The 17,335-nt window shown below is 41.1% G+C and overlaps 1 protein-coding gene across 3 annotated transcripts in view; it reads left to right on the forward strand.

Moving 5' to 3' along the window:
• The window catches only part of Cd55 (CD55 molecule (Cromer blood group)), a 30,655-nt gene extending 16,864 nt beyond the window's left edge, over positions 1-13,791 (forward strand). Inside the window, exon 10 of one of the 3 annotated variants that reach the window (XM_036202342.1) lies at positions 13,080-13,791. In XM_036202342.1, coding sequence (XP_036058235.1) covers positions 13,080-13,168 — 89 coding nt within the window. In that variant the 3' untranslated portion in view covers positions 13,169-13,791. Of the gene's footprint in view, positions 1-7,427; positions 8,193-10,387; positions 10,836-13,079 lie in introns of those variants that run through there. The other 2 variants (XM_036202341.1, XM_036202343.1) reach the window with 2 other exon arrangements.
• Positions 13,792-17,335: the final 3,544 nt, after the last annotated feature.

Raw genomic sequence — 17,335 nt, forward strand, 5'->3', positions numbered from 1 at the left:
GGGGCAAGCCCACAGAGAATGTGACAAGCGCCATTTAAGGAGCATCAGTTGGCAGAAACATGTCTGACTTGATTTTTTAGCCATGGAAATGGTAGTCTATATTTTAATCAGTACCTCATCTGATATACAGTTTTTTGAATAATCACACATATTTAAACATTTTAAAAATCACACATGATGATGATGATGATGATGATGGTGATTATGGTGATGATGACGACGTGTGGGTTTGTGCACATGAATGCAGAAGTTTTGGATTCACTAGAGCTGTGGTGAACCACTTGTGGGTGCTGGGGACTGAAGTTAGGTCCTCTACAAGGGACCTCAACTGCTAAGCCATGTCTCCAACATATTGAATATTTTAATTCAAAATTCTTTGAACCATTAAAACTGTGGCCTGAACCTTTGGTTAAAAGCAAGATTTTTGTTGTTGTGGCAATGCACAACAATAAAAATGACAACAATGTTGGTTATTTTAGGGGTCTTGATTTTCTCACCTACAAAAAAGGTTTCATTCAGTGAAGTTCGATAAATGTTTACCAGGTACTTCCTATTTGCCCAGCATTGTGCTTATTTATTGAAGGTGATCAAATGAGACAGAAAATCTTTGCAGGGTTTTGAAGATCACAGAGATGCAGTTCTAACAGGATCTCACCAAGATACTCCTTTTATTGAAGAACAGTATTTTCCAAAATTACATGATTTTCCTTGGATCTCTTCAATTTTATGAGCAGGAACATTTGAATTATTATTATTATAATTTTATACATAATTATATACTTTTTTTTATCCTAAGTGGTGTAAGTCTTAAATGAGCAGTTATTTACCTGTTTGTTTTCTATATATTACCAAGTGAATTTGAGATCATAAACTGTTGCATTTCTGTCTAGAGGTTTTGTTTGTAGCTTGAGAGCTGTACTTTTATTAGTTTCCTAAGAGCACGTGTAGGTTTTGTGTTTTACATTTTTGTGCTTTGGTCTGGTTTTCTGTTAAAACATCAACCTCCACAAACTTGGTCAAGAGCTAAATGCACGTGTTGATCTGTGCACTTTTCATTTCTGTCACCCTGACATTCGGGTCCGTGTTTGTATTTTTCTCTCTTCATTTTTCCTTTAAATTCTAGATTAGACACTGAAGTGATGAGATTAGTGGGAATTTACGAGAGGAAGGAGAACTCGAAACTTTTGAGTAATTTTGATGAAATTGTCTTTCTGAGCTAACGGTGCAGTGCTGGGGCATCCGTTAAAGAAACCGTAGGTAAAATTCTGTGATAGTCCCCCGGTTGTGGGAACAACTGGTTCTCAAGGTGCGCACACAAGCACAATTGTAACATCTGTCTTTTAGTCATTAGATGTGGTCACAGCAAGCACAAAAGCCAAACCAACAGCAGCAGACTGAGCTGTGAAAGCAGAGGGATGCTCGTGGAATTCTCTGTTCGCTGCTGTTCACCTCCAAAGGACTCTTGTAGTCTGAAAGTAAATCCTGCTTACCTAGATGCGACTGCAGGTGCAGTGGGCAGAACACTACCAGGCCTACTCTGTGGGCAAAGTCAACATTGTTTACTCTGCACTTTCACAGCGGCATCTTTCCCCGTAAAGGGGAACGCCATGCACATATTATGAATGCCACCAACAGCCTCTTTTTAAAACATATATAACTTACACTTAGGCTCCAATTCTTTACCTACCAGATGTGAGTGAATCCCCAGGCACCTTCTCACTCTAAGTTTATATCTCTTGTCACCACCTTCGACTGACTGATGAGCAGAGCACTGAAGTTGGAGCAAGGCTGTGTTGAGACACAGCACATTTCTCCCAGTGATATCAGACCTTCCTCCTGAAGCACCAAGATGGTTCAGAGAGTTTACTTGTTTTTCCTTCCAAGGAGACAAGTGAGTGGCATGCAGCAGTATTTATGGCCGAGTCTCTGGCATAAGGAAACCACATGCAAAATGCAGTCCCTGTCTCCTGTTTACTTCTTGGACTTGCCTTCTCCATGTTCTGTACATCGTGGTGAAACTACAGGGTATGGAGTGGCTGGAGCTTCTGCGTTAGCGGATTTCCCCTCTGCTCTATCTGTTGGTACGGATACAGTAATTCAGACCCCAATGCTAGTCATTTTTTTTGTACTATGAAAAATCAGGGCTAGCAGAAATTTTGATGATTTTAAAAATGTATTCTTTTTTCCCACTTAGATTTGAATAGTGTGTTAGTAAATCACTGCCTTAGCTTTAGTCCCTTTTTGGAATGCTGTCCCCTTCCCTCTGTAATTACTACCCTGAAGGGACAGACACCTGTCCTCCCAAGTATGTTTAAGGATAGTAATGACATTTAGAAGAAAAATGGTTGTGAGGTCAAAGTTCCTCTTCCCAGTGTGTGAACGATTTACTCTTTTTTTTTTAAATTTGAATTTAATTTATGTTAATATCTGTGTATTGTACAGAAGCAAAGAAACCAGGAAAAGCTGGCTCATTACATCTTTCAATTGCCTCTGATTCATCAGTTTTCCACATAGCATATAGGCACGAAGCGAAGCCAACCAGACACCAGTTCTAAATTCTGGCTGCCTGCTTGAGTCCCGAGTGTTCTGTGTGTAGGGTGTGGCTTGGAGCAGTCTGACCTCTTTCTCTTTAAGAGGTAAAAAAATCAAAGTTACCTGCTGGAGTGAGGCTCAGATAGAGCGTCACCTGCAAAGAGAATAAAACTAGAATAAGCAAACACCCAAATGTTCAGCAGCAGCAGAGGGAAAGCCAGCTTTCTTTGAAATATCTGACGTGCTTTGAACAGACATGCCAAGTGTAAAGGTCATGGTTGGCTCGTATCCTGCGCACAAACAGGGTGATTTCAATTGAACACATTCTATTTTGGAGGTTTAGCTACTCAGAAATCAAATAGTTTGTGTACACTTGATTACTTGTAAACTGACTTAGTTCCTGCCTTTTTTAACCAATTAATTAATTTGAGCAACTACTCTTTTATGCTGTTACCAAATTGCCCATTTTAATGGTTAACTCAGACTGTTTTTTTTTTCTATAGCTCGTTTCTATTTTTAAAAATATATTTATTTAATAATTTTTTTTCATTTTACATACCAACCCCAGTTCCCCCTCCCTTCCCTTCTCCCGCCTCCTCACCTCCCTCCCACTCTACCCCCATCCACTCCTCAGAGTGGGTAAGGCCTCCCATGGTAGTCAACAAAGTCTGGCATACCTAGTTGAAGGAGAGGCTAGCCCCTCCCCATTGTATCAAGGCTGCATAAGTTTAAGTATGCATGCTTTCTTTATTCTGCTGTTTTACGTGTATGGGTGTTTTGTCTGCATGTATGTCTATACATTATGTGCATTCAGTGCCCACAGAGACCGGAAGAGGGCATCAGGTTCTCTGGGACTAGAGTTACAAATGGTTGTGAACTACCATTGCTGGGAATTAAAGCCAGGTCCTCTGGAAAAGGAGCTAATGGTCTTACCTGCTTCATCTCCAGCCTGTGTGCATACTTTCATTAAAGGTTTACAGATTTTAATTTATCTATAATTACTATACAGTTTCATAGAAAGAACTTAGGCATCTGTGGATTTTAGAATTATCAGGGATTTAGAATCAAAGAATTCCTCCAGCCAGTCTCTCACATTCCCTAGCAGTTACCAAGAGATGGCTGCTTTTAAAGAAACAGTATTTTCTATTCTTCCAAAATAATGTAGATAAAGTATATGAATATTATTTAAACCACTGAAGGAGTCCATCTTTTATTAAAAATCTCTGATCATTAGTTCTTAGCACATGGTGGGGTGAGCTGAGCAAGGAAAATAGTTTTCACAGGAGTTTGTTTTATATCAATTAAATATTCTAGATTCTACAACAGCAAATACATTAAGACATACCTTTCACAGAATGTTTGAGAGCATGATTGAGAGCTTAGCAAAAATGAATGTAATCACATAAAAAGTAAAACTGGTGCAGACACCTCAGCTAAAGTACTCTGAAAAGAATAATTCTACCTGCCTCACATACTGTCTGCATTTGTCCTGGCATTCTGTATTCTTCTGTTGTTGAGTAATCTAATTATAAATTATCCTGCTGTGGACATGTGATGAGTGGCCAGGCACTCCCTCTTGGGTTCCTCCAGTTTTTGTGCACACTTTGATAGTTACTTACTGTGATGTATTCAAGAGGCTGAACATGCTGGGATGTTTAGGGAGTGTTGTCCTGAATTATAGTCTCATAGTTTGCACTAAAGACCTTTGCTTAGTGTCTGAAACAGAGAGAAATTCATGCAAACCCCTTAAAATGATGCCTTTTTCATGCACACTTAAATAATAATACATATGCCTGGCATGGTGGCATACACTGGTAATTTTAATCCTAGCACTTGGGTGGCTGGGTAAAGAGGGTCATGGTTTGGGGCCAGCCTTGGCTACACAGCAAGGGTCTATCACAACACAACACAACAAAACAACAACAAAAGTACCCGAAGATCCAAAGCAAAGGAGATCTAACCCATGAATCCACTTTACTTATTTCAGAAGTATAAGCTGCTGAGGGTGAGCACTGACTTTGAGTGTCTGTTTATTCTCCCCATTTTTACAGTTACTTAATTAAAAATGGCAAGGGGTACAGTTAACAAATGTGAGGGGTTGATTATGTACCTTCATCCAGCTATCTTGGGTCCATCAGAAGATTTATCTAGTTCCCTAGAAGTGTTGGGTTTATGCAGTAGGTTTGTATTTAGGGATGGCAGTAGAGGCAAATTCTTGGCTATGTTATGTGATTGAAATTGAAGTCATATCCTCCAGTTAGTGATGCCTTCTTTACCCTGCAGTACTGCGAATACTTAACGTGAGCATGTTAATCCACTGTCATGTTTCATAAGTTAAGTGTGACAGGATACCTTTGAAATTCTGATTAATTATGAAAGGTATGGATGGTTTAATAATACTACATTTCTGCATCTTACAAAATATCTATCAAGACTGTTGGCTTACAGTTTCTGCAGACTTGGGTAATGACATCTTAAGTTTCTGTTATTGCCAGAGTTGTGCTCTTTGTTGAATGACTGGCTAGCATACTGATTCTCTCATCACTATGATACACATCGTCAGTTATTTTTTAAAAATTTTATTGTTTGAGAATTTTATACATGGATGTATTTTTTAAGGTTTGTTTATCTTTATGTGTATGAATGTCTTGCCTGCATGTGTGTGTGTGTGTGTGTGTATATATATTCACCATCCATGTGCAATGCTTGTGTGGGCCAGAGGAGGGCATCAGATTCCCTGGAACTGGAGTTACAGAAAGCTGTGAGGTGCTGTGTGGGTGGGTGCTGGGAATTGAACCCCTGTCATCGGGAAGAGCAGGCAGTGCTCTTAATCACGGAACCATCTCTAGCTCATGAGTTTATTTTGAGCAGTGCCTCTGCTCCTTCCCCTCCAGTCCCTCTCGTGCCCACACGACCAGTTTCCCTCCAAATTTCATGGATTCTTTGAAAACCCACTGAGTCCACTCAGTGCTGGTACTGTGTGAATGGGCACAGGGCTGTCCGCTGGAGCATGGGCCCCTCTTAGGGGCTGCACCCCAAGAACAGCGACTTGTCCTTTCAGGGCGTCCATCGGTTGCCAGTAGCTCCTCAGCGAGGTCCTCCGCGTCTAAACTGAATTTTCACTGGCTTGATTTTGTGCAAGTCTTAGCAGCGACTCCTGTGAGTCCCTGTGTGTCATCATTAGGAAGGACAGTTTCACAAACATCCTCCGTCGCCCCCTGCTCTTACAGTCTTACTACTCCATCTTTGAAGATGTTCTGTGGCCTTAGAGGAAGGACTGTTTATCTCTCATTATCTGTACTTTGACCATTGGTGAGTCACTGTTAATCACCATCTAGTGCAAACAGAAGCTTCTCCGAAGAGGGATGAGAGCTTCTGATCTGTGGGTCTGAAGATAAGTATTTGGGGGGCAGTTTAATGCTGTGCTCAGTTAGCAGAACAGTAGAAGTTGGCAGGGCCTAGGACTTACCCAACCATGGGTACTTGGACTAGTTAACAGTACCAGGCATGGGTTCTATCTTGGGGAACAGGCCTTAAATCCAACAAGTGGTTGGTTGTCCCCACAACACTCAAGCCAGTGTTAGACCACTGGGCATATCTCCAGGCTAGTCCTTATTGCAACTCACGGGGTTCATAACTAGGTAAGACTGTTGATGACTTCTCCACTAATAGCATACATAGCACCTTCAGTACTATGAAAGTTAGGGATAAGGACAAAGTATTTAGGCCAGTACTAGCTTGATTTCCTAGTGTTTTAGTTACTCAGCTGTATGGTGTTTTCAGCAGCAGGTTTTTACCACCAAGTTCTGGAAGGTAACCAAGAGTAATGACAATAGTCTGTATTGTGTTGGGGAGTCCATAGGACCCAACTGGCCAACAGATTGAATCCACGCCTGGCATTGGGCTTTTGTTTGATAGCCTGGAATGCCCCAGTACATATAGGGTAAATTAAATACCCTATAAGTAGTTAATAAGGTAAATCCATTTAACTCATTTTCTATCTGTATATATTTTAGAAAGCCTCTACAATAGTAGGTTTCCATGTAGGTTGAAGCCCCTCCTCTGCCTTGCCCTCCCACCTCCTGCCCTGCATCAGTTCCTGACCTATCATCTCATCTTGTTTGTACTCATTTATTACAATTATTAGGATGCCACAATGGCACAAATATTTGGGAGAGAGAATGATGATACTTGGGGCTTAGTAAAAATGGGTTTGTTAATGCTGATTTTCACCATAAATGGGTTGACTTATCTTGTGTGTGTTTTTCTATTGACTGGTGATGTTTAGACTTTCCATTGTTCTAGAAACATTCATGTTAAGATACATTTTCACGACTATATTTATAGATGGTAAAAGACATTTTTTTAATTTTTTTTTTCCTGAGATAGGGTTTCTCTGTGTAGTTTTGTGCCTTTCCTGGATCTCGCTCTGTAGACAAGGCTGGCCTCGAACTCACAGAGATCCGCCTGCCTCTGCTTCCGGAGTGCTGGGATTTCAGGCGTGCACCACCACCGCCCAGCAAATGTTTTTATTTGAAAACAGCTTAATGTAAATGTGTTTGTGAATGTTCTCAGGTGTCTTCATCTCCTGGAACTTTCCTCTACTTCACAGGAAGTGTTCAGGGGACTTTCATTGACTCTTAATCTCCAAGTACCTTCTCATCTCTAGTTTGACCACTAAAAACCTAAAAGCTATGGTACTTTGTTTCCATGATTGTTGAAGTATACTGAAGTAAGCTGAAGGCTCTCCATGCTCTTTGACTTAGTAATGTTGTTTCTTTAGGGTTCTTAATTAGCCAGTTCTTTTACTGTTTTATCACATAGCACCCCGAAAATTAATGTTCATCATCTGTAAATAAAATCATCTTGATTTTAATTTTTTCTTTAACTTTCAGGGCATACATGTTTAATAACCTTGACAGTTTTGCATGCGATGCTATTGCTCACTGGCCAGTTGACTTAGCCAAAGAAGAGTTAAGAAGAAAATATATACAACCATACCGCATACTTCTAATGTGTTAGAATGTCCAGGAAGAATGGATGCAATAAATTGAATAGTTTTCTTGCTTTGGCATGCTATCAGTTGTCTTTAAGCTGTGTTAGGAATGTTAACAAAACAAGAAGAAAGGAGTTTGTCTGGAATGGTATTGTTGATCTACAGAAGTATCTCAATATTTCAAAACTAGAAAATTCATAACACTGGTCACTTTTCTAAAAGTGTGAGAAAATGTAGAGACTTTTTTTTCTGTGCTTGGAATGGGAGTTTGGAGAAAGGGAAATCATTATTTCTTTTGCTAGATCTATCATGTTATTCTACCTTACAATGAAAACAGAAAGCTAAAACTACAGATTAGATTGTAAAAGCAGAACACAGACCCCAAACTAAATCCCCTTTCTTCTAAGCGGAATTGCCACAGAGATGGAACATCTTAATTTAACCTTTGACCTGAAGGTGTTTTCATTTGGACCTTCCATGAAAATGAGTTGGCAAACTATTACAAAGGAAGAGCACGCTAACAAACCGGCAGTGGGATGGGGAATGTAGCTCACTTGGTAGAGAGCTTGCCTAACATGCGTAAATGCCTGGGTTCCTTCCTCAGCACACATTTATAATTCTAGTACTTGGGAGGTGAAGGCCATAGGATCAGAAATTCAAGGTCATTCTTGATTACCTGTTGAGTTTCAGGCCAGTCTGGGATACCTGAGACTCTGTCTTAACAAACCAACATCATAGATAGATAGATGATAGATGATGGATAGATAGATAGATGATAGATAGATGGATATATAGATAGATGATGGCTAGATAGATAGATGATGGCTAGATGATAGATAGGTAGATTATAGGTAGAAAAAAAGAAGAACATTAAGCCTTTTGACTAGGTTGATAGCAAAGAAAGAGGAGGTGGGTACAAATTAATCTCCCTTCAAATGCACAGGTCTGAGTCAGAGATAGTTCACTGCTTTCAAGAAGGATAAGCTACAGTTTTGTTCTCAGGGAAACCCCTTCTTGTTTTATTTTGTCCAGTGAAAAAGCCTTAGGAAGATGTCCTCACTGACTGGTCATTAATAGTGTCCAGAGCTTATCATAACCTCTACCTGAAAAGATTCTGTACTTCTGCAGTGCTATGTTCATAGCCAAATTATAAATCTTATTCTTTTGTAATATTAAGATAAATCTATTTATATTTATTTATATCAGTGAACATCCTGGTTTTAAATGTATATCAAGAAGATATGTAATAAAGAATCATTTCCTTTAAATAGAAATAAATAAATAATCACACTTTTGTCTCATGTAATACTTGAAATTTCTTTTTTTAAATGTGAATTTTTAATTTCTAGGTAAGAGATTCCTTTTTATCTCCTTAAGTAGTAAGGATGTTGTCTTTTGATTTTCCTCATGTGAGTTATTTTCCGTTTCTTTGAAATTGTACTTTCTCGGGCATGCCATCTTCTAATATTTTTCTGTTACTGGTTCACCTAAAGATAACCACATTAATGTGTAGGCTTTGAATATAGTCTTGACCATTTTCAGTTGTGTTTTCATTATAGACTCTTCTATAATATACAGGCAGTGAGGCTAACAACAATTATGAATCCATTGCTTCATTTTTGGTCTTGGTGTTGAAATACTTTAAAGTGGATTCCACATGCAAAGACTTACATGCTATTGGAGCAAAAGGTGTATGTCTCTAGCAAGCTACCATCATCAGAATTAGTTTCTAGTGGTAGGGCATTCTTTAAGCTCCCCCAAAAGTAATGAGAATAAGCTCATGTCCACTTATACCTGCAGGTATTAAGTTTGCCTGATATTTCCTAAATAGCAGGAAAAGCAGTGATTCACTTATGCAGAAACTTCCTAGGGCATCCACATGCACACACTACCTTACACTAGTGCTGAGGTTATCAATATAATCACAATGTAATGTCTGTCCTCAAGTCACTTGTGGTTTAACGGTAAAGGATTGTATACTTAGAGAGTTATACCACACACCTGTGCAGGATAGAATACTTAGGCTGTATTTTTGAAATGGGTAGGTGGTGGGAAGGGAGGGATTCCAGATCCATTTCTGAGTGAGAGGGGACAGATAGTAAGGTCATCATGGCTGGACTGTGGATGCCTTCACAGCATGATGGGCTCAGAAGTAGACTACAGTGCAATGTGTGTTCACTTGAGGAATAAAGGGGTAGGTTTACAATTACAAATATTTCAGATATTGAGAAATACTGAACTTTGACAATAAACTTTTGGATTTTGTGAAGCAAGATCTCGCTGTCAAAGTCATGGTCCCTCTGCTGCAGCCCCCTGAATGCTAGGATTACAAGGGATCAATACTAGGTCTGGCTTCAGCCATAGTATTTGAATACCCATGAACAAAATGTCTAAAATTGAACATGATTATGCTGAAACACTTCACACTCTTCTGAAACTCATTAACAATCTTAGTTGAGCACTGTGATATTTAAAGTATTTCACTGCTGGGTTTTTTTTGTTTTTGTTTTTGTTTTTTTGAGACATGATTTCTCTGTGTAGCTTTGGAGCCTTTCCTGGTCACTCTGTAGTCCAGGCTGGCTTCAAACTCACAGGAGCTGCCTGCCTCTACTTCCTGAGTGCTGGGATTGAAGGTGTGCACCATCACAGCCTGGCTCAACACTGCTGTTTCTTTAAAGTCTGGGAAACAACATGGTTTTGTTGAATTTATGGCGCAAGGACACTATAACCAATGCAATCCATTCTGTCTTTTTTTCTTTAACCTGCCTTAGAACCACTATGTATCACCATTGTGAACAAACTATATATAAAATTGCTCATATTTCTATTAACTGTGCTACCTAATTTTTTCTCCTCAAGGACTTGTTGCTGTTCCTATAGTGATTGATAGCATACTTATACTCAAAACTTCTTGGACCCTTTTCAAATCAGACAGAAGCTCTGACTTCCAAGAACAGAAGAGTGATGTCACAGTGTAAGAAGAGAACAAGAATCCAGTCTTTGTCCATCTGGTCACCCTTTTGGGTGGGTGCTCAGTAGATTAGATGATGGCTGCCCACATTGTGAGGTTTATCTTCTTTATTTACACTACTGACTCAAATGTGTAGAAACATTCCAAGACTCACCCAGAAATAATGTTTTACTAGCTATCTGGGAAGCCCTTTTGTGAGTACAAGTTGGCATATAAAGTTAATAATTAAAATACACACACACACACACACACACACACACACACACACCTGCCTTGAAAACACTAGAGAAATTGACCTCAAGATTCTTTTTTTAATAATTTATTTTTATTTTATATACATTGGTATTTTGCCTACATATGAGGTTGCCACATTCCTCTGGAACTGGAGTTATAGACAGTTGTGAGCTGCTATGTGGGTGCTGGGAATTGAACCCAGGACCTTTGGAATAGCAGTCAGTGCTCTTAACATCTGAGCCATTTCTCCAGACCCAAGATTCTTATTTCTAAATGTCTTTCTACAGTGGACGAAATTAGGATTCCTTGAAAAAATAGCTGATTTCAAAGGGGAAGCAGGAAAAATAGATGAGCATGAGAAATTTTCCCAAGTATCAGAAATTAAGGGTTCCAGAAAATAAATACTTAAAAATGACAGTGACGTGTTCTAAAAACTCCTAGCCCAGCATTGACAAGTCCTACCAATCCAACTTGAGATACTTCAAGCCAATACATTGGTAATAAATTACAGAATTACAGTGTAGTTTGAGTCTGTGCTGTCTAAATCGAGTAAAGAGGTGAATTTTCTTTCCAGTAGATCTAGCTAAAACATGGAGGAGTTACAGATTTAGAAAAATAAGCATGGGCAGATTCACAGCAATAATATTTTAGGCAGTAGTCATTAATGGATGCTAGAGTTACCCGTGAAAATCTGATGAGACATCAGATCATTATGTAGTTTTTAATTTTCTATCCCATAGGACACTTAACTCTCACACATGACACTTACACTTCCAAGACGTTTCTAATATAAAACTTAATATTTACTATTTTAACAAGATGATCATTGTGCCACTAGCAGTGGGAAAGGTAACAGTTCTTTTGAATATGGCAAATAAGAACTTAGCATCTTTTCTATGGTATTGTCTAAAATTCATAAGTGAAAAAAAAACACAAATAACAGATTCAAGTTATGAGGAAGCTTCAGAAAAAAAATTACTTGGGGGCAGTCTACACAATAGTGGACTTTTCCAATATGATAGGCTCATCCTCATTGAGTAGAAGAGCTAAAATAAACTAACTATTAAAGAAGAAAGTGGGCTGGGATGTGGCCCAGATGGTAGTGACCAAGACCAGCCATATCAGCGTGCTGGACAGGTCCCGAAGGGGAGGGCTGGGGATGGAAAAGAAATATAATGAGGGGAAGGAAAGAGTCAAAGGCTGGGGACAGGGGAGGCTGCAGAGGCTGATGAGCCAGGTGAAGAACTTGGTTAATGGCATGGCTTTTTATGCCCCTCAAATGGGGAAGCGGTAAACAAATCCGTAAAGAGCATCAGATAACAAGAAACAGGAACTCAAGATCTCTCCAGTTCTCCTTTAGTAAGGCACATTCTGGGTCGGCAGGGCAGATAAAGTATTTGACACATACATACGGGGAAATGTCAAGTGCTGGTTTCTAGACTATGTCACCACCACCACCAACCCCCAACCCCCCCACTGCCCCTGGTGCACTGGCACCTGTACCCAGCTGGCCTTGTGTGGTATGATCTTGACTAGGAGAGGAACAAAATGCCCGCATCCCAACATCAGGGCCTCTGGGCAGTCTCCAGTCTTGCCCCTGACAGGTAGAGTGCTTGTCTAGCATGCATGCAGCCTTAGTTTAAGCTTTGGTGCCATATGAATTGGGTGCAGTGGCATACACACTCAGGAGGTGGAGGCAGGAGGATGAGAAGTTTGAGGTCATCATTTACATAGAGAGTCTGAGGCAAGACTGGGTACATGAGAACACTTTTCTTTTTATGAAAGCTGTTTATCAGTTGTCCTTCAACTGGTAAGCAGATAATGGAACTATGGTACATCCACACAATAGAAAACAAAAAGTAGACGAAGTTCACAGATAAATGGATGAGCTAGATAAATTATACTGAGCAGGATAGCCCAGGCAGAGGAAGATGCCTCAAGGGAGTGGGTTAGCATAACAGGCGAGATGAAAAGAGAAGAAGGAATGGGGGAGGTGGAAACTTAAGCAGGCATGGGTGTGGGGGAAAGGAGAGATGTGGCGTGGGGGGGGGGGGGGGGCAATCAAAACTAAAGATGTATGAAAAACACAGAAACTTGCTACTTTATAAGCCAGTTAAAAATATAAGTTAAATAAAAGAGATTTACAAGGGAGAAGTTCAGCATGACTGGGTAATTGTGTTCCTGAAGGCCAAAGGTTACCGAACAAATCCCAGGTCCAGATATGAGACACTTCCTCAAGAGTTGTAGGTCATACAGGCCCTGGAGCTCCTGCTAGTCTTCCTGGTTGCATGCCAGAATGAATTGATAAGATCCTGTCACTGAAGAAATCATACCCTTTGGTTGCAGCTGCAGAGATATCAATCTGGAACTGTGCTGGAAGCCTCCTCTGCTGGGTAGCTTTCCCAGGTTGGAAGATGCCATCCAGGCTGCTGTGAAATGCATTAATGGGCTATTCTGATATGAACCCTTTAAGCTACAACACCAACCTGCCAGGCAGGATGTACTCATTTGTGCAATAGTAACACACGTGTGTGAAGAACCAATTGCTCCATGATTGAATTTGAGGTCACTTTGTACTCTGAACTGGTGAAAGGCTCTTGTCTGTGGAGGTCATAAGCCTGGTGGGGAATTCACTATGTCTGATCAGCTACATTGACCCAGCATCAAACTGCCTTCTGATGTTTATATTTATAGCATGGTCACATGATGCTCTCAGCCTTTACTGGAGAAGACTGCAGAGAGAGAAGGTGAATGCAGGGATTCAAGGCTGTTACAAAGTACTGGGAACATGATGGTTGAGTCCTCACCCCATGCCTATGTGCCTGTGTATGCACAACATGCACACTCAATGTGTGTATATTTGTGTGCCTTTGTACACTGTGTACTTGTGTGGGCATATGTAAATAGATGGGTGCATGGGAACATATTTGTGTTCTCTGTGCTTAATGCATAGGTGTACTCTTGTGGAATATTTGTTTACACTGTGTGACGATGTATTGCTGTGGTTGGTGTAATGAAGAGCTGAATGGCCAATAGCTAGGCAGGAAGAGGCTAGGTGGGACTTCCAGGGACTGAGAGGACACTTGGAAGAAGAAAAGAGGAGTTGCCAGCCAGATCTGGAAAGGAAATAGGAAGTCCAAAATGGAAGAGAGGTACTCATTATTTGTGAGCTGGCAGCCCAAAGGAAACTCCGATTACAGTGTACTCATATAAAAGTATGTGAATATGTGAACCAATGTGAACATTAATGTATATGTGTATATACTCGTGTGTTTCTATGTAGATGTATGTGAATGCATGTGTGTCTGTGTCCCTTTGGGTACAGATCTGTACACATGTACATGTGTGCATTTGTGTATCTCTCTCCCTATGTGTGTGTGTGCCTCTGTGAACATGTTTTTATGTGTGTGCATATATGCATGCATTTGCACACTTCTGCCTATGCATGTGCACTTGCATGATTGTGTGGCTATGTAGTCATGTATAAACATATTTACATATGTGGGCCATGTACATACATGTTCACATATCTGTCTAGGCTCTTTCCTCAATCCACAGCTTACTTCATTCCAAAAGCAAAAGTGCTTTTGCTTTCTTTCTGTTTTAAGATTTATTTTTAATTTTGTATGTATGGATGTTTTGTCTGCATGTATGTCTGTGCACCACCTATGTGTCTGTTGTACCAGTGGGAATAGGAAGAGAGTATTGGATCCCCAGGAACAGGAGTTACAGACAGTTGTGAGCTGTCATGTGGGTGCTGGGAATTGAACCCGGGTCCTCTGGAAGAGGAGCCAGTGCTCTTAACCATTGAGTCATCTCTCCAGCCCACTTCTTACAGACTGTCCATTTCTATCCTGTTCCTGTTTTTTTTTTCTTCATCTCTCCTCCTGCAGCTGTCAGGATTTTCAGCTCTTGTTTTCATCTCAAGTTCTAATAAAATTGTTCTTGAGCTTTTGAGTTTGTTGATAAATTCTTTCGTTATTGAGATTAAGAACACAAAAGGGAACCTTGGTTTCCTGAGTAGCACCCATGCTTGTGCACCAAGGGTTATACCGAGTGAGCCATCTCTCCCACCCCGATGGAATTTAGAATCACCACAGAAACAAGTCTTCAGGCATGTCTCCAAGGGATTTTCTGGATTAGGTTCATTGAGGTGATAAGACCCACCCTAAATGTGAGCATGGCCTGATGCCATGGCTGAGGTCTGCAACCACATAAAAAGTAGATAGCACACTGAGCATCAGCCCGATGTCCTTGCCGCCATGCCGCCTGTTCCCTGATGGACTGCATCCCTCTGAATTGTAACCGGAAGTAAGCCCCTTCTCCCTAAAGCTGCTGCTTCCCTGGAGCTAGGTCACAGCCAGAAGAATAGTAACTAAGATTGAAAATTGGTTCTGAGAAATGGGGCTGCCGTCATGATAAGCCTGACCCCGTGGTTTATGGGCCTTTTGTCTGTGAGAGCAATGTGGAAAAATTTGTTCTAGAAAAGTCCTCAAATTCTGCAAACAGCTTAACAGCTGGGCATTGGCTGCTTGCACCCATAAGCTCAGATGTGGGGAGTGGAGATGGACAGATCCCTGCGGCTCACTGTCCAGCTAGACCAGCTGAACCAGTGAACTCACAACTAAGAGAAGCAAGGAAGACATGGTGATGTCATCCTCTGGCCTTCACACATACCCACATAAACAAGCACACTGCTGTCCACATGGCCATACAGCAAACACACACACACACACACACACACACACACACACACACACACACACACACAATTGACTATTGAAACTGACCATCACATAGGACTAGCTTTTCTCAGTACTTTAGTTCATGCTCCTATTTGTTAAAGATAACTGGGATAAACCACATCAGAAACACAGAACATAAGTCATTAATTTTCTAAGAGTTAAACAGAATTTTCAAGAATAACGAAGCCCTGACCTCCCTGGAGCACTGGCTTCATCAAGATGGAAAAAGGGTTTTGGATCTTGGTGCCACTGTCTCCCATGTGACAGGATTGTCTCATGCATGTGAGGTTTCACAGATCCCCCTATCACATGGAAAACTATGTAAGAGCCTGGGAGAGAGTTACCAGGGAAGAAAAGGAATCTGAACCAGGGATTTGGAGGGTCCTCAAAGCAGTTCTTGTTCTGTTACTCAACTGACTGCCTTGGGCTCTACTCTTCCAAAAGAGAGTCAATGGTAAGGAATGCAGGGATGGAGAAAATAATTCCTACAGTTTCTCTGGGACTGTCACACATAGCTCTGGTAGGTCTGTATTCTTGCTCAAATTGGTCAAGGTGTTCCCGGGAGCTCACCAGACACAGTGTATATAGCCAGTTGAAAGACTTTATTCCAGCTGGTTGGAATCACACCCAAATGTTCAGGGATCTAGGTATGGCCCTGAGTGTCCAGAACACGGGGTTTTTAAGGGCAGAGACCTCATCCAGGGATCTTGCTCAGCAGCTGCAAGGGAGAGGGGGAGCTTTGCAGAGTGAGCAGTTTGAAGCAAGCAGTTTTAACAGAAGCTAAGATAAGAGGCGAACTGGAGGGGGTTCTGCACAAACAGTTTTGACAAAGCTAAGATAAGTTATCTGGGACAGCCTGATCTTTGGTCCCTAGATAGAGTTGGGTAGTTTTCCATGGGATTCTTCATCAAAGTAGATTAGATTTTAGTTAAACCTGGAATGGCCTCAGCAAGAATACAAACAAGATGGAGGAACCTCTGCCCTGTCTGTCTCCAAGGGCACAGATGTTAGACTTGAACCAATGTACTTGCTACAGGGTGACCTGGACTAGCGGTTTCTCTTTCTGTGACAAGATCCTGAGAAGAAGGGCCAGGGATCAGAAAATAAAGAAGATGGGAAAGTTTGGGACCAGGAGGTCTTGCACAAGCTATGTCCTATTGCTGAGCAAGCGTATTAAGAAGTATAGCACCCTATATGTAGTTCGCAGGGGAAAATGGGACAGTGTCAGCAGAAAGCTATCACACAATGGGAGAAAGTGAGCAAGAGGCAGACTAAGCAATGTTGCACAAAGTTGAACACAGGATAACTCAAGTTCATCACAGGTTGAACACACACATACTGGATGACTCCAGTCTCTTTAGGGGAAATCTAATCCAAGTTCTCTCCCAGGACCCCAAACCTAAACTTTGAGATCCTGGCCCCAGACTCAGGCTGGTCCTTGCCAAATTTGCCCCCAGGCAAGGACAGGGAACTAGTGTCTCTTTGTCCTTTCATCAGGGCCTCTGAGGAAGCTGTGGATTGCCTGGCTCCCAACAACACAGAAAACAATGTCCTCAGTGATTCTGAGGGAAAGCATGTGGTCAGCCACACCCTGACCCATCCCACCAGACAGCACAAGTGGTAAAGGAGCCTCGGGCTCCTCCTGAGTCCCCCAGGAGATCCCCTAAACAGCCTCTATGGACCTTAGCATGATCAAGAACTATGACCATTTTTAGCCACCTGCTTTATCTTAAACGCTCTCAGGAAAGTATAGCCCCAAAGAAAACAATAAGCAAGAAAACAAAATGAAAAGGTGGACCAGGCTTTCAAAGGAGCAATACGTCGTTCAGGCTTGGGCATAGGTTGCTAACAAGCCAG

Source organism: Onychomys torridus, chromosome 11, assembly GCF_903995425.1.
Source record: "Onychomys torridus chromosome 11, mOncTor1.1, whole genome shotgun sequence".
Lineage (NCBI taxonomy): Eukaryota > Metazoa > Chordata > Mammalia > Rodentia > Cricetidae > Onychomys > Onychomys torridus.